Source organism: Triturus cristatus, chromosome 6, assembly GCF_964204655.1.
Source record: "Triturus cristatus chromosome 6, aTriCri1.1, whole genome shotgun sequence".
NCBI lineage: Eukaryota > Metazoa > Chordata > Amphibia > Caudata > Salamandridae > Triturus > Triturus cristatus.
The window spans coordinates 826,404,530-826,430,369 of record NC_140589.1 but is presented as its reverse complement, the minus strand read 5'-3'; the positions used below and the strand labels follow the sequence as shown (position 1 = coordinate 826,430,369).

General features: G+C 46.8%; 1 protein-coding gene across 1 annotated transcript in view; it reads left to right on the top strand.

Moving 5' to 3' along the window:
• LOC146817937 (uncharacterized) overlaps window positions 1-25,840 on the top strand; it is a 1,667,073-nt gene that overhangs the window by 202,117 nt on the left and 1,439,116 nt on the right. The window contains exon 2 of the mRNA XM_085609716.1: window positions 1,323-1,515. Within this exon, the coding sequence (XP_085465842.1) occupies window positions 1,323-1,515 (193 nt within the window). The remainder of the gene's footprint in view (window positions 1-1,322; window positions 1,516-25,840) is intronic.

Here is a 25,840-nt window from a genome sequence, read left to right as displayed (position 1 = left end):
AGTTTCTTCCATGAAAAGCCAGCACAATTAGGGAAAGATTGTTTTTGAGTAAATGTCAGATTGTTGACAATATAGTTCTCTTCTGCTGGGGACAAACCCACTGTTCTGTCAAGCCTACCAACATAGCCAGTGCTAAACTTGTAAAAAGAATGAGTGCTAGGGCCATCATCAGGAGGCCACTGCAGCTTACATCACCCAGTGCCCATGCCAGCTGCTAGTATCAGTACTAACACAACTACTAACCATCACACTCCTACAAGTGTGCGAATTCTGACTATTCAAGGTTGTCAAATCTATAAGAATGGCGTGGACAGCAGGTTTGAGCCATTTTTAATGTATATTTAATTAATAAGCAACTGTTTTATGCTCATCTCTAAAAAATGAACAAACAGCACCACCATGTGGCAGAATGCCGTAAGTGCCGGTGTTAACAATTAAAGGGCATATTATCAAGAAACGGCGTTAAAATTATCACCGCTTTAGCGGCAGAAAACTGCCGCTAAAGCGGCGATAATGGGCTTGATAATATGCCTGTAAGAATTCCCATAGAAGCCCATGTTCTGGTGTCAACATGGGCTTCTATTGGAATTATCCAGGGCATATTATCAAGCGCATTATCGCCGCTTTAGCTGCAGTTTTCTGCCGCTAAAGCGGCGATAATTGTAACGCCGTGCTTGATAATATGCCCCTAAATGTAGCCATGATGAACAAGAGTAACTCATCCATTCTTGTTCTTCATATACTATATAGAATGTATAGTTATGTATTCATAATGACAAAATCAAAGCGTTAAATACCATAATGCAAAGTATGAAACTATGACTCAATGGGGCATATTATCAGGCACGGCGTTCAAATTATCGTCGCTTTAGCGGCAGAAAACTGCAGCTAAAGCAGCGATAATGGGCTTGATAATATGCCCCAGAGAATTCCAATAGAAGCCCATGTTGACACCAGAACATGGGCTTCTATGGGAATTCTCTGCGGCATATTATCAAGCCCATGATCGCCGCTTTAGCGGCAGTTTTCTGCCGCTAAAGCGACGATAATTTTAACGCCGTTTCTTGATAATATGCCCCTATGTGCTTACTTCTTATGCCTGAACTTTTGCAGCGTAAGAGCGCTAAGGCCTTATTGCTTGCAATGAATTGTCCAGCTCAGAGACTCTCTTAAATCATAGGCACTGTTTATTATGTTTGTAAATTACATTGGAAAGTAAATATTTTGCTTTTGGGGTGCCCGGGAGTGAAGGGGTTAATATCTATTCATTGGACTCACCTGGAATTATGTTTTCAAGAGTATTTTGTTTTTTGTTTTTACAGACGCTATTGGCTGCTGGCTACTGCAATATTGACTGTTTTTAATATTCTCTTCACCCCTTTTGGAGTCGCTTTCTTTTCTGACCATTTTCTAATGAGCGCTAATTGGCTCGGATTCAGTATTTGTTGTGATATTGTATTTTTATTGGATATCATTCTGAGTTTTTTCACTGCATTTATGAAAGATCATGAACAGGTAAGAGCACAAAGTTCAGTCTGATTTTGATGAAAGTGGCGAATATGTGTAGAAGCTGCCTGCTTTGTCACATTTTGTGCATTCTGGCATAACCAATTTCCAGATGGCATTATATCTGTAGCCTTTATGTTTAATGGGAGATAGCTTTGGCTGCTCCATACAGTTTTAAAATGAATATATGTAAATTGTATTTTTTTTTAGAGAAAAATTTCTGTGCAAATTATAATTTTTGCCGATTTCCAACTCGCTATCTTTAATATTTCATGTGGTAATGTAGGGGCATATCAGCAACACCCGGCGATAATTATCGCTTAGCGCTCTTAGCGTGAGGATAATTATCGCCGGGTAACGTGGATTTTTATCGCTGAGATAGCGTGCTATTAGCAACGCTGATCTCCTCAGCGATAAAAATCCTCACGCTAACTGCCTAACGTGAGATTATCGCTGGAAACCCAGCGATAATCTCACGTTAGCTTGCTGATAGGGACTCACAAACTTAGCCATGATATCCACCTTCCATAGGATATCGTGGCTAAGTCAGTCCTGAAGCAGGCGTAAGGAAAGTAGCGATAACAGGGGTTATCGCTACTTTTCCTGACGCTATGCTTCATAGCGTGGGGCTTGATGATAGGAGAAATGTCGCTTAGCGACATTTCTCCTGTCATGTTAGGTCAGGAACGCCCACTTTGCATCTCATTAGAGATGCAAAGTTGGGCGTTAGGAATCCTGACGCTAAAGCAAGGTTTCACGCGTTAGCGTGGCCTTGCTAATTAGGCGATAAAATTATCGCCGCTTTTCGGCCGAAAACGGCCGCAAAAGCGGCGATAATTTTTTATCGCCACGTTGTAAATATGCCCCTTATTGCCGATCTATCCGTATACTATAAATACAGACCCTGTTAACAAAATGAGTGCTAATGACAAGGGAGTCCTCTATCATGGGATCTTTAATTATGTAATACCCCTGCTTTATGTGGGTTTCGGGAGCACTCTGTAAAATATGTAGTATATTTTATGTAGAATGCTCTCTATGAGTAAATCAATTGTAAACGTCTATCGTTAGAGATTGAGTTTGTTTTTTTTAATTGAAAAATTAGCAAATTAAAGATAAAATGCAACTATTGTAAAAGTGTTTTGTCTACGTGAGCCTCCTTATTTTCTTTTGTAAAGGAAAAGAATTAGGGAAAGGAAGCAAGATAGGCAGCAGAGTAATGAAGCTGTAAAAGTTGCAATGCCCCTCTAACTAACGCTACCCCACCCTTGTCCCACGATGCTCTGAACCGGCAGTTCAGCTGTTAGGGGCATATCAACAAGGGCTTTATCTCCGTTTTTTGGGCTTTAAAAGCCAAAGAAGCGGAGATAAAAATATCGCCCTATCAACAACAGGGTGCTAAATCGCATGTTAGCACCCTTTTTCACTACGCTTCCCTTTGCATCTCTAATGAGATGCAAAGTGGGCGTTCCAGAGCAAAATAATAGGAGAAATGTCGCTAAGCGACATTTCTCCTATTATCAAGCTTCACACTAACCCTGTTAGAGACAAAAAAAGCAGCGCTAACCACGGTTAATGCTGCTTTTTTACGTCTGCTAATTTTCAGACTTAGCCATGTAATCCAATGGGAGGTGGATTACATGGCTAAGTCCACCATGGGCTATCAACAAGGATATCCCTATCCTTGTAGTTTTATCGCTGCATTACCAGCGATAACCTCCCAAAATGCCGCTATCGCTGGATTTTTTATCGCCTAGGCGGTTAGCGTTGTTAATAAAGTGATAACCAGGCGATATTATCCAGCGATAGCGGGCGTTAAAAAAATTAACACTAAGCGTCCTTAGCGTTAATTTTCCCTGTTCCTTGTTAATATGCCCCGAAGTTCTTTTTTTGCAGCTTGTGGTGTTTAGCTGTATTTAGTAGTAGTGTATATTATATAGTGTTTCTTAGAATGCTTAGGTTACTTAGATGTTGAGGAGACAGTATTATGTGGTATGTACTATATGGAATGTGATGATGAAGGGATTAGAACTTCAGAGTGAGTTGGTGCTGATCCTCTCAGCCTTCCACATCTGTATCCTGTTTCTTATTGTATTTTACAATAATCCTACAATAAACCTGCTACCTGAATTTATCGTCTCAACAGATATGGCGATAAACATGGGATTATTGTGCTTATTTTATTTTTAAATATTTTGTCCTAACAAAAGGCTCAAGAAATTGTTTTAATAAAATTACAAAAATCCTAACAAATTAACATTCTGCATAAAACCAAAATAAAAAAAAAGAAAGAGAAATGCCCATATGTAAAAAGCAATTTTAACCAAATTATTACAAATGTATTACATATTGTAAAACATCAGAAACAGTAGCGCTCAATATAGTATGCTGGAACACAAACAATACAAATCATCAACCAGACAAGTGGCTAACAGAAATTACACGGTAAAAAAACAGGAACAACATATACAAAATGAATGTGTCCTTAGTCAATTTTTGGCCACATAAGCGTCGACGGCGTTTCGACCACTGTAAAATTACACGGTCATCCTCAGGACTATAAATTTCACTGAGTGTCACAAGCAGTTCTATTTACAATGGGCATCCAACCTTATTAATTCGAGTTGGACAACAAAGAGTTCCAAAATATCATTAAAAGGGACAGGTATAACTTCAATCTGTCTTGTGAAGTAATATTTTCTGAATTTAGTCACATCAATCCTTATAAATAGGAAGACATCAAGGGAACGAATCACCACAGTACCTCCACACAGCGAAAACGTCCGCAAAGCTGCCGAAAAAGCACAAGGTCCTATTTTATTTTAAAATTAGAGCTGTCTACCTCCAATCAACTTTAAAGGTACTGTGTTGGGATGTGTCGGAGGCCCAAAGATGTTTTATTGTGGAGGAGTGCTGTTTTCTCTAAGTTTGTGCCACCGACAATTCGTAGCGAAGTGTCCTTTTTTTGGGGAGTGTTTTGTTTATGATAAAGTGATGTTAGGAGGAGCTGTTCTTGGTGTTTGGATTTGAAAGTTTGCACCTGCATGTGGCTCCGAGTTTCTGATGCCTCGTGCTTAGAATGAACTTCCCTGCATTGTGGAAGGTGCACTGGGTTCTGCAGCATGACCCATTCTAAGAGGAAAGACTGTCTTGTGCAGAAGGCACAAGAGGGTTTACTCAAGAACGCTCAAGTCTAGCACAGTTTTTTCACTTGCAGGCTCTATGCGCCCACCTTGGATTCATTGGCATTCATCTTGAAGTCATTGGCTGCAGCATTGGGTTTGTACGCAAAGGTTACTCGTGTACTTAAAGTTTAGCCTCAGCTAATGAGATTGTGGTTGCTTCTTCATTAGAAGTGTCTGTAGTGCTGCTTGTTATGTTCACGTTAATGGACTGAGCCCACAATGCTAACCTCTAGAGGGGTGTCTGCTAAAGCAACCCTCCCTACCTATTCCGGTTCTGTAGCACCCACCGAGACAGCCCTACTCGCCGCCACCGATGACATCCATGCACTCCTTGACCAAGGCCAAATGGCAGCCCTCATCCTCCTGTACCTCTTAGCTGACTTCGGCACCGTCTCCCACCGTACACTAACCAACAGACTCATGACGCCGGCATCCAAGGAAAGTCCCTAGGCTGGATATGCTCATTTCTCACAGGCAGATTTCAGCGAGTCAGACTCCTTCACCCTACCTCTCAGAAACAATAAAGAACAGATGTGGAGTACCCCAGGAATCCTCCCTCAGCCCCACACTCTTCTACATCTACACGGCCCCCCTCGCAACCATCGTCAGAAACCACGGGCTCAACATCCTCTCCTACGCTGACAACACCCAGTTCATCCACTCCCTCACCAAGGAACACATCATCAACAGACACAACTTCCAAGAAGTGATGAAAGCCATTGCCACCTGGATGAACCTGTCCATCAACTGTTGTTTTTGCATTTGTCACCCCGAGTGGGACAGGTATGCTCAGACGTGAGTCCTGTGCTCTCCATGCCATTGGAATCAAGCTATCCTGGCTGAAGAGGGGTGAAACCCCGAAACCGGTCATATGATGCTTGTTTCCAGTCCAGGGAGGACCTGGCTTGGCAGTTCGGGCTGGACTGTTCCCATGAGGCACAGGGTGAAGACTGATTTGCATATGGCTGGGTTCAAACTGGAATGGAATGGCATGGTGAGCAAAAAAACGATGGATTTAGGCCCAGATCTCTGTACTGGGGTGAATGTATGACATTGTTCTGCATTCTGTCCATCAACTGTTGTTTTTGCATTTGTCACCCCGAGTGGGACGGGTATGCTCAGACGTGAGTCCCGTGCTCTCCATGCCACTGGAATCAAGCTATCCTGGCTGAAGAGGGGTGAAACCCCGAAACCGGTCCTAGGATGCTTGGTTCAAGTCCAGGGAGGACCTGGCTTGCCAGTTCCGGCTGGACTGTTCCCATGAGGCACAGGGTCAAGACTGATTTGCATATGGCTGGGTTCAAACTGGAATGGTATGGTGAGCAAAAAAACTATGGATTTAGGCCCAGATCTTTGTACTGGGGTATATGTATGACATTGTTCTGCATTCTGTCTATCAACTGTTGTTTTTGCACCTGGATGAAGGACAGCTGGCTGAAACCCAATTCCGAGAAGACAGAAGTCCTCATCCTTGGCTCCATCCCCTCAGCATGGGACAACGCCTGTTGCCCCCCCCCCCCCCCCCGTCCTTGGCCTGTTTCAACACCCTCTGCGTACTCTGGAAAACGTGCACATGGATTTAGGCCCAGATCTTTGTACTGGGGTAAATGTATGACATTGTTCTGCATTCTGTCCATCAACTGTTGTTTTTGCACCTGGATGAAGGACAGCTGGCTGAAACCCAATTCCGAGAAAACAGAAGTCCTCCTCCTTGGCTCCATCCCCTCAGCATGGGACAACAACTGTTGCCCCGGCCCCCCCCCCCCTGCCCTCGGACTGCTTCAACACCCTCCGCGTACTCTGGAAAACGTGCACATAGATCCTCTCCAAATCCAGAAAAACTGTCACACGCCCTCATCACTAGCAAACTGGTCTATGGCAACGCCCTCTACGCCGGAATCGACAAAAAACTCCTTAGAAAGCTTCAGACCATCTAAAACGCCTCAGCCAGACTGATCCTAGCCATCACCCGCCGCAACCCAACACCTTCACCGGCTTCCGATCAAAAGAAGAATACCCTTCAAGCTCCTCATGCATGCATACAAGGTCCTCCACAACATCAGACCAGCATACCTAAACACCGCCTCTCCTTCCACGTACCCAAGAGAAACCTCAGATCATCCGACCTCTCTCTGGCCACCATGCCACGCATCTAGAAGACCAGAACAGGGGGAGGTCCTTCTCCTACCTCACAGTCAAGACCTGGAATGGCCTCCCCCTCCACCAAAGCCCTACACTGATCCAGTTCAGGAGAGACCTCAAGACCTGGCTTTTCAGATAACCTCAGCACCCTATGGAGCCCCCTAGTGCCTTGAGAACCTCGCGGGTGATTAGAGTCGCTATACAAACCCCAGATTGATTGATCAATTGATTGAACAAAATGTTTGCCTACGGATCTACCACTCCACTCCCTAGCAAGAGTGTTCACGGCCAAGATTACCCAGGAATTTTCACTCAACGCAGGCCAAGGTCTATGTCACAAAAGGAGGCACTGGGATGTTGCTGAGCCTTAGACTTGTTGCATTCGCACTCTTCATACACCAACAAAATGTGGATGACTTATTGGCGCAGTTCGCATCACTGTTTAGGGGGATAGGGTATCTGAAAGACCATTTGATACGCTTGCATATCGATGAGTCGATCCAGCCGGTAGCGTGGAAGCATCAATGAGTGGCGTTCCACCTCAGGCCAAAAGTGGAAGAAGAATTAATCAAGCTGGAAAAAGTGGTTATCTTCAAGAAGGTTGATGGCCCGATTCCCTGGGTGTCTCCAAATATGGTGGCACACAAGCCTAAGCAACCTGGAGAGATTTGGATATGCGTGGACATGTGCCTACCTAACCTGGCCATTAAATAAGAGTGGCATCTGATGCCCACTGTAGATGATATCGTGGCAGAAGTGGGTGGCCCGAAGTGGTTTTCGAAGATGGACTTACGAGCTGGATATCATCAACTGATATTGGATCCCAAATCCCATGCCATCACCACTTTCACCACCCACATGGGCCTGAGGAGATATAAGCATCTCAGTTTTGGAGTCTCTAGCTCTGCTGATGTCTTTCAGGACACCATTAGGAGTGTACTTGCCATTTAGAGGGAGTCCTCAATGTCAGTGATGGCATTTTAGTACACTCCCCCACGCTAGAGGCTAGAAGTGTGATTTTCTCCAGACGGAGATTGCGTTTTTTTTGTTTTTGTTTTTTTTTAAAAACCTTTATTTACACATCAAATATTCACAGTCATGGGCCTACAACCGCCTGGGCCGGCCGCTAATGTAGAAAAAGGGAGGAAAACAATAATAGAGCAATCATGAGAGCAGGAGCGAACCGCACGCGTAACGGCTGCAGCCGCCCACAACTGAACCCAGCACTACAGAAAGGTTTCTTATTAACTGTTTTATAAATAAAAACAACAAAAGGAAACTTAGACCAGGCAAAAGAACTCCATTAACAGGGACTTGCTCTCTCATGAGCGGGGGACAACAGTGACAATGCAGCCCATTACACAGTTACTCGCGTTAAGAAGGGCAGGGGGGGGGGGGCAGGGAAAAGATCGGTGAGATTGCGTTTTTTGGATACCATTTTTGCTAAAATGGGGTATCACCTGATCCTGTCAAAGTCCAGGATATTTAGGTAGCCCAGGCACCAACCAATGTGACCGGAGTGAGAAGTTTTCTGGGCATGGTCACATACTGTGGCCAATTTATCTGAAATCTCACTAACCTTACTGCTCCGCTTAGGGAATTAGTCAAATCCAACACCATCTGGAACTGGGGGCCCGATCAGGAGCCACTTAGCTTGCCCTGTCGGCTGTCACCACCTTACTCTACTTTGATCCTGCGAAAGACTCCGAACTGTCAGTTGATGCTATCCCACTGGCCTCACAGCAGTGTTATCTCAACAGTGTACTGGAGAATGGGTTCAGGCAAGCTCTGACTGCAACGGAGCAGAGGTATTCCCACATTGAAAAAGAGGTCATAGCCTTACATTGGGGAGGCCTTCATTTTCATCTGTATCTTTACGGCCAACCTTTTGTTGTACACACTGATCACAAACCCCTCATTCCATTGTTCATAGGGTTATCATCCAAGCCCCATAACCGAATTTGAAAATGGATTCTGCAGTTGGATTATTATTTCACTGTTATTTTCCACCAGGGTACTCAGAACCTTGCAGACTACCTGTCCAGACACGCCCGTCCTGCCACCAAAAGTGAAGAGCTTGATGCAGAAGAGGTTGAAGAAATGCTCCAGGCCACTCCCAATCTCCCTTTTGGAGATCATTGAAGCCACCAACACCGACGAGCACCTACGGTTGGGCATTGCTGCAGCGCGGTCTGGGAGATGGTATACCTTGCTGGACATAACTACATATTGTACGGACGATGCAAGGTTGACGTTAGCCTCCTTACACAATGTTTGTGAGGAGCTGGTAGTGTCCCCAAAAGGTTTTCCTATGAGAGGGTCACGTCTAGTAGTTCCTGTGACTTTACAGCAGCAAGTGGTTGATCTTGCCTATCAAGGAGTCGTCAAAACGAATTCTTGACTGAGATGGAAGGTATGATTCCCCAGTCTGGATACCGTAGTAGAGCATGCTGTTCACCAGTGCTCTCTCTGCCAAGCTCAGGGCAGTTTCTACTGTTAGGCAGGACTAGGCAGCCGCCTAGGGCGGCAAAAGGGGAAGGGCGGCAAAATACAAGTTCTTTTATATTTAAAGAGGGGCTGCTATAATACACCAGTTATAGCTGCAGTGGCATTGCGGTCCTCCTGACAGGCATGGGGGGGGCTCTGGCTCAGCTGCTAGAGCTCGGCCTGCAAAGTGGTACCAAGTAATTAATAGATGTCAGAGTTTTTTCAGAAACAACAGGCGGGTCGCCGTGGCAGTTCTTCAGAAGTTTTGGGCTGCTACGCAGTGCAGCTCAGAGGCAGATCTCAGGCCTCTCAAACGGAGAGTGCCAGCCAGAGCCTGTCCCACACTACGATCGGAACAAAGGCCGTGAGACCGTAGAGGCTCCCTCCCAGCCACGGCTGTCACGCTCCAGAACTGATACCCGGACGGGGTGCTGATGATATCGCTGCCTGCGGCCCCCAGCGCGCATCCCTGTGCTGCATAGGAGGTGAAACGGCCGAGAGAAGCCCTGTGTGGTGGCGACTAGGGCCGCGGGGCTGATTATATTGCACAGCTTGCAGGGATTGGCTGAGCCGGGCTCATCGACTCCTGCCTCAGGGTGCCTGGACTGTAGCAGGTGTTGCTGCCCCGACTCTGTGAGGGGGGCTAAGGGGCAAAGCAACTGGTCCGCACGGCAGTGGGGGTAAGGTGGAGCATGGAGGCCACACACTGCTTGGTCTCGAGACTGATAACCTGCGTGCCTGGATTGCAAAGCAGAGAGAGTGAGCAATGCAACACACCTTGCCCCTCCGCAGTATCAGGGTCCAATACTGGTAATTCCTGTGATGGACTCGACCCCCCTCAAACCACCTGACTCAGTGCTACTGGCGGCACACACTGGCCTGCTGCCTGGCCATGAATATGGCATTAGCAGTACCGCATGCCCCCCCCCCGTTGTGTGTGGCAGCCCGGGTTGAGACAGCTTCCCGGGCACACACACAGCCGCACCTGAGTACTTCACAGGTCTTTAGCCTCTTCAGTGCCCATGACGAGATAGTCTCGTCATGGAGCACGGTTGCGCTGTGCCCATGACGAGACTATCTCGTCATGAACCCCACCCACTAATGCAACGCCCGGCACAGGAGGGGGAAAGGGCGTGGCACTGAAGGGGTTAAAAGACCATTTGCTTGCTAACGAGGCTTTGTTGTTTATTCACCCCTTCATAGAGCCCCTGCATCTCCACTCTGCCTATTGCTAAAAGAATTAGCCCTCCCCTGAATTTTTTCTTAGCCCCCCCCCCCCTGAAATTTGGCTCTAGTTGCACCTCTGCTGTGACTCTATGCGGCCACCACGAGGCCCGCTAATTGCCGTGACGCAGGTTCGCTTGCTGGCTTCCCTCCTCAGAAAGTAGTAAGTGTGCCCTCAGAGCCCAGTATCAAGTTACACTTGCTACTTGTAATGGGTGCTATAAAATTGGGTACATTCTGAGCTGCCTGCCGTGCCTCAGTAGTCTGAGAAGTGTGCAGTCACCCAGTCTTTCTCTGCTCAGTTTGAGCAGTGACGCGTTAGCGCACTTTAGTGTAGTTTAACTGAGTCGGGGTAGGGTACCTGTGCGGGTTGACTTGTGCTGCTTGTAATTTGCCTAGTTATACGCCGTGGGCGGCGCCACACGCTAGACAAAACAAGGATATCTCCAGCGCCGGGCCGTCCTGCCCAGCTTAACAGTATGATCAAGTTACAAGGGCACTACATCAATGACCTCAAATTTCTGGTACTTTGCAACAGTTTTAAGATCCTCTTAGAGTTTCTCGTTGCTCATATTGGTTTAATTTCTGATAATTATGTTTCCCTCGTCTTTATTGCTTGATTTTGCTTGCGAGAATATGTTACACATAGTAGTTAAAATGTCACACATGGCAATCTGAAACCTTGGCAGCTTTGCCCGGCGCTTGACATGAAATGAAATGAAATGAAAAATTATATTTATATAGCGCATAGACTACCCGGAGGCCTCGCAGCGCTTTAATTGATCACTGTGGCGGGCCGCAGGGTGAGACTAGCACGTTTTTGCAAACAGGTGGGTTTTCAAAGCTTTCCTAAAAGCCAGCCGGTTATTATTTTCTCTGAGGGCTAAGGGGAGGGAGTTCCAAAGTCTCGCAGCAGTATGGGAGAAGGAACGGCCGCCCCAACGTGCTTTGTTGATTTTAGAAGTGGTAACTAGGTGCAATGATCCCGAGCGAAGGGCTCTGGATGGAGCGTAGGGCAGAACTAAGGGGGACAGGATGGCAGGGCCTGTTCGATGGAAAGATTTGTGCACAATGCACATAGCCTTAAACTGTGCTCTAGCAGCCATCGGGAGCCAGTGCAATTCTTTTAGAGCTTTCTTGGCTGACTGCCAGCGGGGGATGTTGAATAATAATCGGGCGGCGCAGTTTTGCGTGACTTGGAGCCTGTTGGTCACTGAAGCCGGGGCACCCAGATATAGAGCGTTTCCATAGTCCAGGCGGGAGAGTATCAGGGCCTGAACCATGATTCTCCTCGCCTGGAAAGGAAGCAGAGGGAGTACTTTGCGGAGCATTTTCATTAGGCCGACACACGTGGAGGCAGTTTTGGTAGCCTGGACCGAGAAGTCCAGCGCTTTATCGAGCCAGATCCCCAGACTCTTTATCTGCGGTTTGGGAGGGGGGGGGGGCACCAAGGCAGGTGGGCCAAATTGATGTCAAAATGGGCGGAGAAGGGTTACCCAATAGCATAATCTCTGTCTTCTCCCTGTTAAGTTTGAGACAGGACGATTGCATCCACTTAGCAACGGCCTCTAGACAGAGGCCCAGGGTGTTGGACGGCTCCTCAGTGTGGTCCAGAGAGACCACCAACTGGGTGTCGTCCGCGTAGGTGACAATACGCACGCCAAAGGGCTGGACTATCTCCGCTAGAGGTCGCATATAGACATTAAAAAGTGTGGGGCTCAGGGAGGAGCCCTGAGGAACCCCACATCTAAGTGGTTGCTTAGGGGAGACTGCTTTGCCCTCAAACACCTGGAAGAAGCGCTCGTCCAGGAAGGAGGTCAGCCACTCCAGGGGCGCGCCCGACACGCCCATGCCTTTCAGACGGTGTAGCAGTGTGGCATGGTTGACAGTGTCGAACGCGGCACTGAGGTCGAGTAGTATGATGGCTGCTTTTCCTCCCCGGTCCAGCACCAATCTAGTTTCTTCCGTCACTGCTAGGAGAGCAGTTTCAGTTCCATGCTGCAGGCGGAAACCCGTCTGAGAGGCGCATAGCAGACTATTTGATTCTAAGTAGTCCACTAAGATATTATTGATGTGCCTTTCAAGCAGTTTGCTCATCCAGGGAAGTAGGGAAATGGGGCGGAAATTGGCCAAGTTGTTCTGGTCCAAGGTGGGTTTTTTCAAAAGGGCCCTAACCATCGCACATTTCCGTGGTGCTGGGACGGAGTTAGAGGAGATGGAAGCATTAAGGACATCCAGAATGACAGGGCGGATGATGTCCATCACCTTATTGAGAGTTTGCGGGGGTGCTGGGTCATTGGGGGATCCCGAGATGACTTTAAGAAGCATTCTGTCTAAAGTGTCGGAATCTAGGAGGGGGAATTCATCCAGTGAGCTGGGGGCTAAGAAGTCAGAATCTGTAGTGGTGGCGTGGTCCATGTCACCACTGCCAGTAGAAAATGAAGAATAGATGGCCTGGATCTTCTGGGAGAAGAAAGTGGCTAAATTATTGCAACGGGTTTGTGCGCCGTCAGGTGACAGACGCTCGGGGGGAGGGGGAGAAATTAAAGATTTGGCTATTTTAAAAATTTCTTTGGGGGAGTTTGCAGCTAGATTGATTTTGGCTTCATAAAAATGGGCTTGCGCAGATTTTATATGATTTTTATAGAGCTTTATTGCGGCTCTATACTCAACTTGCTTTGATTGTGAGTAATCTTGTCTCCAGGCTCTCTCTAGTTTGCGGCAAGATTGCTTCATAGTCCTGAGAGTCGGGGAGTACCAGGGGGCCACTTTGGCTCTGTTTATTAAGTGCAAAGATTCCTCTGGTAGGACTAGGTCAAGGGAACTGGAGATCCAGTTATCAAAATTGACAATGGCTGTATTGGGATTGGTCACATTTGGGGGTAGGTGTTCTATAAGAGCCAGTTTCCACTTAGAAAGTGGGAGGGAGGCCCATTTTCTTCCCCGCTGCTTATTGTGATTTTGTGAGATGGGGGGGGAGCAAGTGGACCATGTAAAAGGTACTAAAAAATGATCGGTCCAGGATAGTGGTACTGGAGCCTCGACGGTTAAGCTATCTAGATTGCTGTAGATGTGATCTAGGAGATGTCCCTTAACATGCGTTGATTGAAAGCCTGTCTGAGCCAGGTCAATGGACTGAAAGTTTGTTCGAAGACTATTGGCTGTTGAATCAAGTGGCTCATCTAGGTGTAAATTAAGATCGCCCAGCAGGGTGAAATTTGCCGAGGTGAGCACTAGGTTGGCGGCTAAATCCGTCATGTTAGTGATAAAGTTGTTGAGGGTGCCAGGTGGTCGATAGACTAGGATACCGGAGAAAGTAGTGGATGGGGAGAACTCAAGAGTGAAATGTAGGTTCTCACAGGCTGGCATGGGGGAGGGAGTGATGCGGCATCTAAAGTTGTCCCTATAGATAATAGCCAGCCCTCCACCTCTGCCAGTCTTGCGATCCAAATGTTTAATAGTATAGCCTTGGGGGGTGGCCCATGCTATTGCAGGATCAGTTTCTAGCTGAAGCCATGTCTCTGTTAGAAAGAGGGCATCTGGATTGTGCTCCTCTATCAGCATGGCCAGTTCAGTATGGTGTTTGGGCAGGGAACGGCAGTTAAGAAGGAACATCCTCCATTTCTGCTTGGAGGGATTTTTCACAACATTTGGAGTAGTTATGCCCCAATCACAAGTTTTGCAGTGGGCCTTCGGGTGTAAGGGAAGGACTGAATGCAAACATAGTGGGTTGACCGAAGGACGCAATGCATATAGTGAGGAAGTGCTGTATGTGAGGAGATTTCCTACCATGATGACAGCTGGGTCCGGAGACTGGAAGCGTCTGGACGCGGACTGGCGCAGACTGGCTTCTCTTTGGCGCCTCTTCGGCGCGTCTAAGGCGCTACCGGCGTGACATTGCATTTCAGTGCGGTGATGCAGACCACCACACTGAAATGCATTAGTCTAAGGCCGGATGCGTGATTCTTGACAGGGCTGAATGCATTCATTCTTCTAGCCTGGGTGACAGGGGGAGAGAGTGATGAGGCCTGAGAGTGATGGTAGTAAAAGGGAGAGGGCAGTATTTTTCAATTCTCGCCTAGGGCGGCAAAACACCTAGAAACAGCCCTGGCCAAGCTGCAGGTCCTATGGATCCGCAAGCACCTATTATTACTGGGCCCAATTCACAGAAGTAATCTGAGACAAAATCCTAAACTTACTACTTTTGGTATTCACAGAAGGCATTTAGTAGTAGTAAAGTTAGGATTTTGTCTTAAGTTTGTCTTAAGTCTGTCCTAAGTTTGTCTTAATTTGTCTTAAGTCTGCCTTAAGTCTGTCTCATCCCGCCTATATCCGCCATGCCTGTGCTGTGCAGTCAGTTGTGCTCATTTTCCTCGGGGGGAAAAGTTGCTCATGTGTTTAACAACAGTGACGTTAGCTGGTCTGGGAACACTTCATCGGCCTCTACCACTACTTGTAGCAAAAACGGCCGGGGGGAAGAACCAATAATGTGCAAACTGTGCTTGTGCACACATGTGCATACATATGTAAGTCAGGTGCACCAAAGCCATCTTGTGAATACGGCCCTGTGAGAGTCCCCCAGCTGCAGCTGGATTGCTTCCCTGCCCAGACCATACGTATTAGCGTTGAGCGCAGTCTTGCAAAGAATGACCCTGACAGTCTAATGGGAACGTTTGTGAAAAGATATAAAAATCTCCGGAGAATAGACATTTTTATCACTGCGATTCTATCTGCCAAAGACAATGGCAACTTCATATATCTGTCCACTTGCTCTTCTGTTAGTGCCATCGCTTTCCTAAAGTTTTCCCTCAGTACTGTCTCCGGGTCATTGTGTATCCATACCCCCAGATATTTTACTGGATCCACCGTCCATTCCAGCGGGTATTGTGTAAATTGCCTCATGCTGGGGGTTAGTGGAAAAGCAGATGATTTGCTCCAGTTTATTCTGAGCCTCGATAGACACTCGTATTTAATGTATTCACTGATTAACGCATATAGTTCCTCCTCCGGGTTGCAGATGTATAGGACCATGTCGTCTGTGAACATGAATATTATTAGCGGGCGTTGCCTGAATTGCAATGCAGCACAGGCGTGTTTTTGCCCCACTATACATGCTAGTGGTTCCATTACAATAGCAAAAAGTAGTGGGGAGACTGGACAACCCTGCCGTGTTCCTTTACATCTAGAGATGAGCTCTGAATGACAGTTATTGCCTCGCACCCTGGTGATTGGAGACGTGTATAGCACTTCTATCCACTGAATAAAAGCAAATGGCAACCCCATCCTCCTCAGAATGTCAAACATGAACCCCTATTTGATAGAATCAAATGCTTTTGCCGTATTCAGCAGCACCGCCGCTGCTTTAGTGTCTGGATCGAGCTCGTGCATCACAGCGAATAATGTTTGTAAATTATGCGAAGTAGACCGGGATAGATCAAAACCCGATTGGTCCGGGAGAAACAGCGCTGGCATCAAAAGTCGCAGCTTGTTAGCTATGATTTTGGCAATTATTTTCGTATCAATGTTCAGTAATGACAACGGTCGATACGATTCGCTGCAATCCAGACGTTTACCCAGTTTTAGTAGCGTAACAATTAGTGGTTCCCGAAGAGTTTGAGGCAGGATTAGTTTCTTGTATACTTTACTGTACATATTTACAATGTGAGGGGCCAGCAGGTCTGCATAGACCTTGTTAAATTCCCCCGGCAGTCTATCGGTGCCAGCCGCCTTGCCTGACGGCAACACCCGGATTGCCTCTTTCACATCCTTTATCATGAATGGTTGCATTAGATTCTCTCTTTGCCCATCCGAGAGCCATGCTAACGCGATCTCTTCCAAAAAGGCGGTGACCTCTTTGCTGTCCGTGTCCTCCCCCAGGCCGTATAATCTGGCGTAGTAGTCCCTGAAGCACTCAATAAAGTCAGGCGTGTTGTAACACCTGGTGCGGTCCCGGCCCTCTATTTCTGTAATGTATTCCTGAGCACGTGGACCTTTTATCTTTGCTGCTAATGTGCGACCTGGGCGCCCTCCTTCCCCATAGGCCTGGTCCGTCCAGCCTCTGGACATATGTTTTATTTCCTGATCTGCTGATTTGTTTTATTCAGTCACTAACTTCCTTATTTTATCCATTTTTCTAGTCTTGTTAGCTCGCCCTCTATATGTCTCATGCAAGATCGTAAGGCTTTTAATACCCCTGACTGCAACTCATTGCATGAGCCCCTGATCGTGGCCTTGAATTCTTCCCAAAGAGTGCTTGCTTCCTCTACCGTTCACTCTTTTTCAAGGAAGTATAGCGCGATAGACTGTCTCACCCCCTCATTGAAGACAGGGTCCAACAAGTAGGAGGGCTGCAGCCGCTACTGGAATGGTTGTGAGTGTTGTGTTGGAATGTTAATATCTAACACCACCAAAGAGAGTGGTCCGAAAGGGTGCGTGGCATGTGTTTCACCCCCTTAACCCATGGAGCCGCCCTTTCAGAAATCAGCCAATAATCCAATCTGGACCATGACTTATGTACAGAGGAGGTGAACGTGCCTTCACACACAGTGGGGTGTCTGTCCCTCCAAATATCTCTCAGCCTATATGTAAGCATGATGTTGTGTATCACTTGCGCTGCACGTTTACCCTGCCATGTTGTGTTAGCACTTCGATCCACTTCAGGATGCAGATATGTATTTAAATCTCCCCACCCATATTACCACCTCCAGCTGCAATTGGAAAAGCTTGTTTTACAGGCACTGATAGAAATCTGGGTCATCTATATTAGGGCCATAGGTTGTAATAATCGTGATCAACATCTCTGCTAGAGTCCCTTGTATGAGTGTGAAGCGGCCCAAATGATCCAACTCTTTCTGCACCAATTTGAACGGCGTTCCTCTTTCTACTAGCATAATCATCCACCCCCGTGGCATAATTGGAGTAAGAAGCGGCTGCCTTCACCATAGCCCATTCTCCACTAACCTTGCTCTCACCCACGCGCCTTAAATGTGTCTCTTGCAATAATGCCGGTTGAATCTGCTGTCTATCAAGGTAAGCAAGCACCTGCCTAATTTTGTGGGGGTTATTTAACCCCTTCACGTTCCACCTCATGAGTCTAATGTCACCTGCCATGTGTCAAGCTATATCCAAGTTGTACTTTCTGTCTGCCTAGCAACTGAATACTAATGTCCTGCCTTACTGCAATGACCTGATGCTTGTGTTGTCCCATGCCCAATAAAATACGTAACCTCCCTACCCCACCCACTTCAGCATCCCAATAATGCCAAAGACTAATGCCTAAAAAAATAGGTAAAAAGCATTGCAACCATGTTGGGGAATACACACTTGGGGGTGAGCAGATACCTGTTTCCCACCTGCAGAGCAGGTGTGGCGGAGTACATTATTGCAGGAAACAGACATATGTTTTAAGTTCAACATTTTACATACTGACACAAGAGAAAATCACTGCTTCCGCTCCTTTCTCTAGCATTCTCCTTTACCCCTCCTACATTGTCAGAGCATAATACAGATGCCAAACATTTGCGGGGTGTAACTTATTGGTTCTAGTCCCGCTACTAGTATGCCTCCCCAGCTGAGACCATGTATCCCTGCATGTGACTAAATACACTTGCCTAAGTTGCAGGAACAGAACTGCACTTCCCTATTTGTCCACCATCTTACTGTATTATACATATTGTAGAAGCACTGTAAGTGCCTGAATGAACTTTTTCTTCTGGCTTGCACTTGTTTCAGAAATTTTTGCGCTGCTTTGGGGTCTGAAATATCTTCAATTTGCCCTCCACAGTAATCCTCAGGCCGGCGGGATAGAGCATCGCATACGGGATCTCCATTTCGCGTAGCTTCTTTTTGACCTCTGTGTACTCCCTGCGAGCCGCCTGCATCGCGATGGTAAAATCCAGGAAAGAAGGCTACTGCATTTCCCTTATAGTTCGAGTTCTGCTTCTCCCTTGCCAGCCGCTGTTGGGTTTTCAGAGTCGCCGTATCCACGGGAGCGAAGATAGTGTCTGTTCACTGAAAGAGAGCACGGTACTAATGGTCAAGTAGATACACCAAAAGTAAATCAATGTCCCCACGGAGTGAAGAGACTAGACAGGACCACCAAGTGTTCTTCACAGGGATGGAAGGTCGAGGATTAACTGCAGAAAACAGAGAACAAAGAGAAAGAAGCAGAGAGGTTAAAAAAAAGTAAACACTTTCAACACTTATAGAAATAACAGATGGTATTACTGTAGCATTATATGCTTTCCCATACTCACTGCATATGGAGGTCATAAGCAGGAATCTTATAAAAAAAAAGGAAATGACCAGTTCGTTCTGGGACTTGTTTTGTCGCACAGTCCAGAGAAAGCAAGGATCTAAAACGTGAGGTTTCTAGTTGTTCTCAAAGTGTCCACTAGATGGTGCTGTTGTTCGATTGGTCTTTACGAGCAATAGCAGACGAATCCTTTCACAATAGCACCTCCAAATACGTCCATTAATTTACATGGCGTTATTAGTATGTCCCCACGGCACAAAATAAAGTAACTGACCAAGCGTGGCAATATATTCAATAATAAACGCGTGGTGCACAAGCACTCCTTGTATGTTAGCGCGATCTAGCGCTCCCGACAGTCAACGCGCTGCACTTACTGCATAGTGTAGAGTATCCATGCACTGCACTTACTACATAGTGTAGCGTATCCATGCACCAAAAGAAAGGAGGGGTTCCGACAGCACCACTTCACTTCGTGCTTTGAAGATAGCAGGTAATACCTCCATGGTGTTGAACAATTAACGGGTAGCAGGGTTTTGAGACAACAACGTTCACAGCGTCTTCCTCACGCCGGTGTCACAGGGTGGCTTGCGAAGCAGGTACGGAGGGGAGGAGGTTCAGCACGTCCTTGCGCCGATGTCAAAAAGGTTGTTTGCGAGTCTTCCGCTATGGAGCAGCAAACGAGTTCAGCGCGTCCTCGCGCCCGTGGCAATGTTTGTAATACAATCCCCAGAAATAGGCAGGAACTTGAGGAAATGACAACGAAGGCAGCGTTTCACTGGAGAGTAATCCAACTCGCAACAGCAGGAACTAGGGCGTGGTCCTGACCAGGGTAGAAATCCAAGCACCTGAGAAGGTGATCTGGCTGCCTATATGCCAGAAAGGTCAGCTGACCTAACTCAGTGCAGCATGGGTAAGCATACAATGCGATAACCATCGCAATGCATTCTGGGAACGGTAGTTCTTGGATGGTTATTGGACAAGGAAAGAGTGCAAGGGACCTGACGGTTAACAGTTCTCCCCCCTAAAGGCCTAGTCACTGGTCTGGGTTTAGAAGGGTGTAAAGCATGAAATCTTCTCACTAGTGCGGGGGCATGGATATTTTCTGCAGGTTCCCATGTTCTGTCTACCAGGGCATATCCCACCCAATCTACAAGGTATTGTAGTTTTCCACAATACCTTCGGGAATCGATGATACATCTAACTTCGTATTCTAGTTCTCCTTCAATGATGATGGGAGGAGGGGGGGGGGGGTTCCGGACAAGAAGGAGAGACAAAAGGTTTGAGCAGAGAAGTGTGAAAGACAGGATGTACAGCCATGTCAGGGGGTAGTTCTAGTTTCATAGCTACAGGGTTGAACACTTGTAGAATAGGGAAGGGACCCACGAACCTGGGTTGCAATTTGCGGGGTCTGGGTAACCTGACATTTTTTGTGGATAGCCATACCTTATCCCCTACCTCATAATTGGGCGCAGGACGTCTATGTTTGTCAGCTTGTATTTTCATGTATTGTTTGGCTTCACGTAATTCTTGTTTGGCTTTTTCCCATATGGAGGTAAGGAGCTTATGATGGTCATTCACTGCAGGTACCTGTAACATTTGGGGCGGGAGATGCAAAGGAAGGAATTTTGGATGGCACCCTGTGACAAAATAGAAAGGGGAGATTTTGGAAGCTGAGTGAGTAGAATTATTATAGGCAAACTCTGCTAAAGGGAGAGCTTGAATCCAATCACTGGTAGTGGAGCCAATCAAACACCTGAGAAATTGTTCTAGCGTTTGATTAGTTCTCTCAGTTTGTCCATCTGTTTGAGGATGATAAGCCGATGAAAGCCTTTGGTTTATATGAAGCATTTTGCATAGGCCTTGCCAAAACTTAGCCACGAACTGGGGTTCTCTATCTGACACAATTACCGAGGGCAACCCATGTAACCGTACTATGTTGTGTATGAACACATCTGTGAGATCTTTGACCTTCGGGAGTTTTTTAAGAGGAATGAAATGGGACATCTTGGATAGCATATCCACTACCACCAATATAGTAGTGTATCCTTTACTCTCCGGTAACTCAGTCATACAATCCATGCTGATAGAGGACCAAGGACAATCGGGAACAGGTAAAGGCTGTAAAAGGCCTGCTGGTGCACAATGTAAAGTTTTTTGCCGGGCACATGTAGGACAAGCCTTGACATAGGTTGAGACGTCTTTTGACATGTCTTTCCACCAAAACCATCTTTGGCAAAGGTGCACGGTTTTCTCTCCACCAGGATGAGCGACCATGGGTAGTGTGTGACACCATTTCATAATCAGCTTTCTGAGGTCTGCCGAAGGGAGAAATAGCTGACCATCATGATAAAACCGGCCATCCTCTATTTTATTCACAGGATCCGACAACCATGTCTCTTGGTCACGCGTGGTATACTCCTGTTGCAACTGCACTAAAAAGGAGTCGGATTTTACATCTTGTCGTTCCCCTAGCGCTACTATTTTGTTTGTGGGTATGATGGGTACAGGGGACTCTTCTATATATTTGTGATCCTTTCCCAACCTTGATAAAGCATCTGCTTTTCATTGCTTCGTTCCCGGCCGGAATGTAATCACAAAATCGTACTCAGAGAAGAAAGAAACCCATCTCATTTGCCTGGGGGTAAGGGCTCGCGCTGAACGGAAGAATTGGAGGTTCCTATGGTCGGAGTAGATTGTAATGGTATGAGGAGATCCTAACAGGTAGTGACGCCACTCTTGGAAGGCCATCTTTATAGCCAAGAGCTCTCTTTCCCCAATAGTATAGTTCTGTTCAACGTGTGTTAGGGTTTTTGAAAAATAGGCCACGGGATGGAGTGAGCCTGACTGTACGTCTCTCTGAGACAACACCCCGCCTACAGCATATTGAGAGGCATCGGCCTCTACAAAGTACGGCTGGGTCTCATCGGCGTGGCGTATAATAGGAGCTGTAATGAATTTCCTTTTGAGATCACAGAAGGCGGACTCGGCCATGTCGTCCCATTCAAACACCACCACTTTCTTTAACAGTCTTGTTATAGGAGATACTAAATCAGAGAAATGATGGATAAATCTCCTATAAAAATTAGCGAATCCTAAAAAGGATTGTACTTCTCTCACCGTTTTAGGGCTAGCCCAACTGGTGATGGCAGTCACCTTGGTGGGGTCCATGTGAATATCATCAGGGGAAATAACAAACCCTAGAAAGTCGACCTTTTTGGTATGAAACAGACACTTATCTAGTTTTGCAAATAACTGATGACTTTGAAGACACTGTAATATTAACCTTACATGTTCAACATGTTCCTTTTCATTTTGAGAATATATCAGGATATCGTCAATGTATACAATGCGAATACATCGAGATACTCTCGGAGTATTTCGTTCACAAAAAATAGAAACGCCGCAGGAGCGTTGCATAAGCCAAATGGCATCACGCAATATTCATATAAGCCAAACTTGGTACGGAAAGCCGTCTTCCACTCATCTCCTTCTCTGACTCTAATCAGATGATAAGCTCCTCTTAAGTCCAGTTTAGTAACGATCTTGGCCTTACGCACTTGGTCCAAGAGGTTGGAGATGAGTGGAAGAGGGTATTTGTATTTTACCGTCACTTTGTTCACGGCGCGGTAATCCAAACACACTCTCAACCCTCCTTCCTTCTTCGGAATAAAAAAAAGAGGAGAGGATACAGGGGAGGTTGAATGCCTGATAAAGCCTTTCCGTAACATATCTTGCAAGTACTCGTATAAATACTTTGTCTCTGGCTCAGTTAGAGCATAGACTCTGCTAACAGGTAGCTCAGCACCAGGAATCGGAACTATCCTGCAATCGTAAGGTCTGTGAGGGGGTAGAGCTACAGCCTTTACTTCATCAAAAACCCCCACAAATTCTTGATACTCAGAGGGCAAAAACGGGGTCTCTGTAGAGGCCAGAGAGCAGGACAAAGGGGCTTGCCACAAGGTGGTTTCTTGGTAGCAGTGGACCAAACAATAGGAGGATCGTAGCGTAACTTTTCTGGTGACCCAATCTATATGCGGATTGTGTAATTGTAGCCACGGTACCCCCAGAATAGCTCCAAAGGTAGGGGTATCAATCAGATCGAAAGAAATAACTTCAGAATGTCCATTGTCACAAACCATGATTATGTCAGGGGTGTGGGACTCTTATCAGCCCTGAAGACAACTCAGTACCATCTACTGCCCTAACCCTTTCCGGCTGTGTCTTAGGAATGAACTCTAGACCAAGGGCTTTAGCTACGGTAATATCCAAAAAAATCCCCGTAGCCCCTGAATCTATTAAGATAGACATGGTCTTCCTATGCTGGGAGGACAAAATACAAACCACATTAATAGTAAAATGTTTAGGTACTATAGCTAGAGTGTTGGCCAAGGATTGGGAGATCTGTGGTAAAGGCGGACTTGGAAGAGCGATCTCTGAACCCTCCAAGTCCATCAGTTTTCCGCTGACACCGAGGCCCCTGCGCTGACCACAGTATTTCTTACGGAAGCCTTAGGTTTCACGAGGCATTCTCTGGCGAAATGCCCTCCTTTACTGCAGTAAAGGCAAAGATTCAATTTTCATCTTTTCTCTCGTTCCTCTACAGACGAAGGACCTCTTATTCCCCCTATTTGCATAGGCTCACTATGATCCTTAGTATCTTTCTTTTCTGTTCGAGAAAGGAAAAAACGAGAATATTCACCCTTGCCTTTTTCGCCTTTTCTTTCTGTCAAACGATGGTCTAACTTGACCACCAGATCCATAAATGTTGCACAATCCTCTGGCGGATCCGCTATCTGAGACAAGATGTCTTTAAGCTCGTCTCTTAATCCCCTGTAAAACAGAAAGGTTCTTTTTTCCTCGGGCCACTGAGTTTCTGTGACTAACCTGTTAAAGGTGGTAATATAGGTTAACAGATCTTTTGAACCTTGTTGGAGATTAAGTAACTCATTGTCACTAGCCTGCATATATGAGTGCAGAGCAAAAAGACTTCTCATTCGTTCTTTAAACTGAGGTAGATTATACAGAATGGGATCATCATTCTCCACCAGGGGTACCGCCCAAAGAGCTGCATTGCCACTTAAATAAGAAATGATGAAAGCTACCTTGGCCGCATCATCAGGAAAAGAGGCAGCACGACATAAGAACTGAAGATGGCATTGATTCATAAATACAGCATACTTGTTGCTGTCTCCATTAAATCTTTCTGGCATAGCCAATGGGGTTTGGGGAGGGGTAACTACGGTCACATTAACAGGGGTGGTTACAGGAGAGGTAGACACATCCGTGGGGGCCGAAGGGAGGTGAAAATGCCCTGGTTGTATGTAACTGCGTTTGTGCTTGATGTGCGTTTCAGTCAGGGTAGCCTCTAATTGTTTTTGGGTCTTCAAGGTATCTAATTCAGTTGTTAGACGTTGATTCTCACCCCTCAGTAGTTTAAGCTCCGTTTGCAAATTAACCACAGTAGCAGCTAATTCCGTCATGGTAATAGCAGGGGAATCAGCTATAAGCGCGTCAAAGGAAGCGCCGTGATCCATCTTCGCTCAGGGGATATTAAGTACGTGGGCTTGGCTTTTCTGAGGGGTTTTCAGAGTCGCCGTATCCACTGGAGCGAAGATAGTGTCTGTTCACTCAAAGAGAGCACTGTACTACTGGTCAAGTAGATACACCAAAAGTAAATCAATGCCCCCACCGAGTGAAGAGACTAGACAGGACCACCAAGTGTTCTTCACAGGGATGGAAGGTCGAGGATTAACTACAGAAAACAGAGAACAAAGAGAAAGAAGCAGAGAGGTTAAATAAAAGTAAACACTTTCAACACTTATAGAAATAACAGATGGTATTACTGTAGCATTATATGCTTTCCCATACTCACTGCATATGGAGGTCATAAGTAGGAATCTTATTAAAAAAAAGGAAATGACCAGTTCGTTCTGGGACTTGTTTTGTCGCACAGTCCAGAGAAAGCAAGGATCTAAAACGTGAGGTTTCTAGTTGTTCTCAAAGTGTCCACTAGATGGTGCTGTTGTTCGATTGGTCTTTACGAGCAATAGCGGACGAATCCTTTCACAATAGCACCTCCAAATACGTCCATTAATTTACATGGCGTTATTAGTATGTCCCCACGGCACAGTGAAGTGATCCAGGGTGCCCTGCTCAGGGCCAGCCCCACCAGGTGTATCCCTGCCCATTGCAGTTGCCAAGGGGGAGTATGCGTGGGGGCCCCCCCTGGGGATTCAGATGTCGGATTTGTGCCCACGTTGGCGTAAGGGGTACGACTCCGTCCAAGAAGGGCCATAAGGGTAGCGTCGGGCCTACAGTGAGGAAGCACTATCAGAAGGTTCTCACGGATTCAGGCGTGTCCTGGGCCACAAGCCGCACCAAGCATAGTTCAGCCGCTTCTGCAGCCCACAACCGCCCGCCAAGTAGACCCCATAAGAGAACCAGACTCGCCGGACCGCCCGCCCGCCCACAGCGTTCCTCACAAGATGCCGAACTTCGTGTCTCGGCGTCACTGCAGAGGCTCCAGGGGCCGCTCTCACCCTACCGTCCTGAAAGCGATCGAAAATAGGGTGGGCCCAAAGCGACCCAGTCGATCAAGGGGTGCAGCACCTCTCTCTCCTCATCTCTGAGCGCATATCCACATGCTCGCACCATCAATAGTAATCAGGACGGTGCAGGTGGGGGCCTATCCTTGCAGTCAATACAGGCTTTTGCGACCTCCAATTAGTTCTCCCTCATAGATGTATAGTGCGGGGAAGAAGCACGGGGGCCCGGACAAGGTACTAGGCCCCTATGCCTGTAGGGCCTATAGGCCAGCCGTGGTAGTGACCAATATGGCGCCCCGGCCTTGGATATATGTGAGGCCCTCACCGGGTAGCCACACAGGGTCTCGGGTCGCTGGGTCCTCGCCGCGGGTGCAGCAGGGAACCCCAGCTGGAGGTGTCCCAGGGAGATCGGCAGCACCAGGGGAGTAGGCCCTCTTTTATCGTAGGCCTGTCACGGCCCCGGGATATCGGGAAGCAGTCGGTTCTCGCCGCTGCCC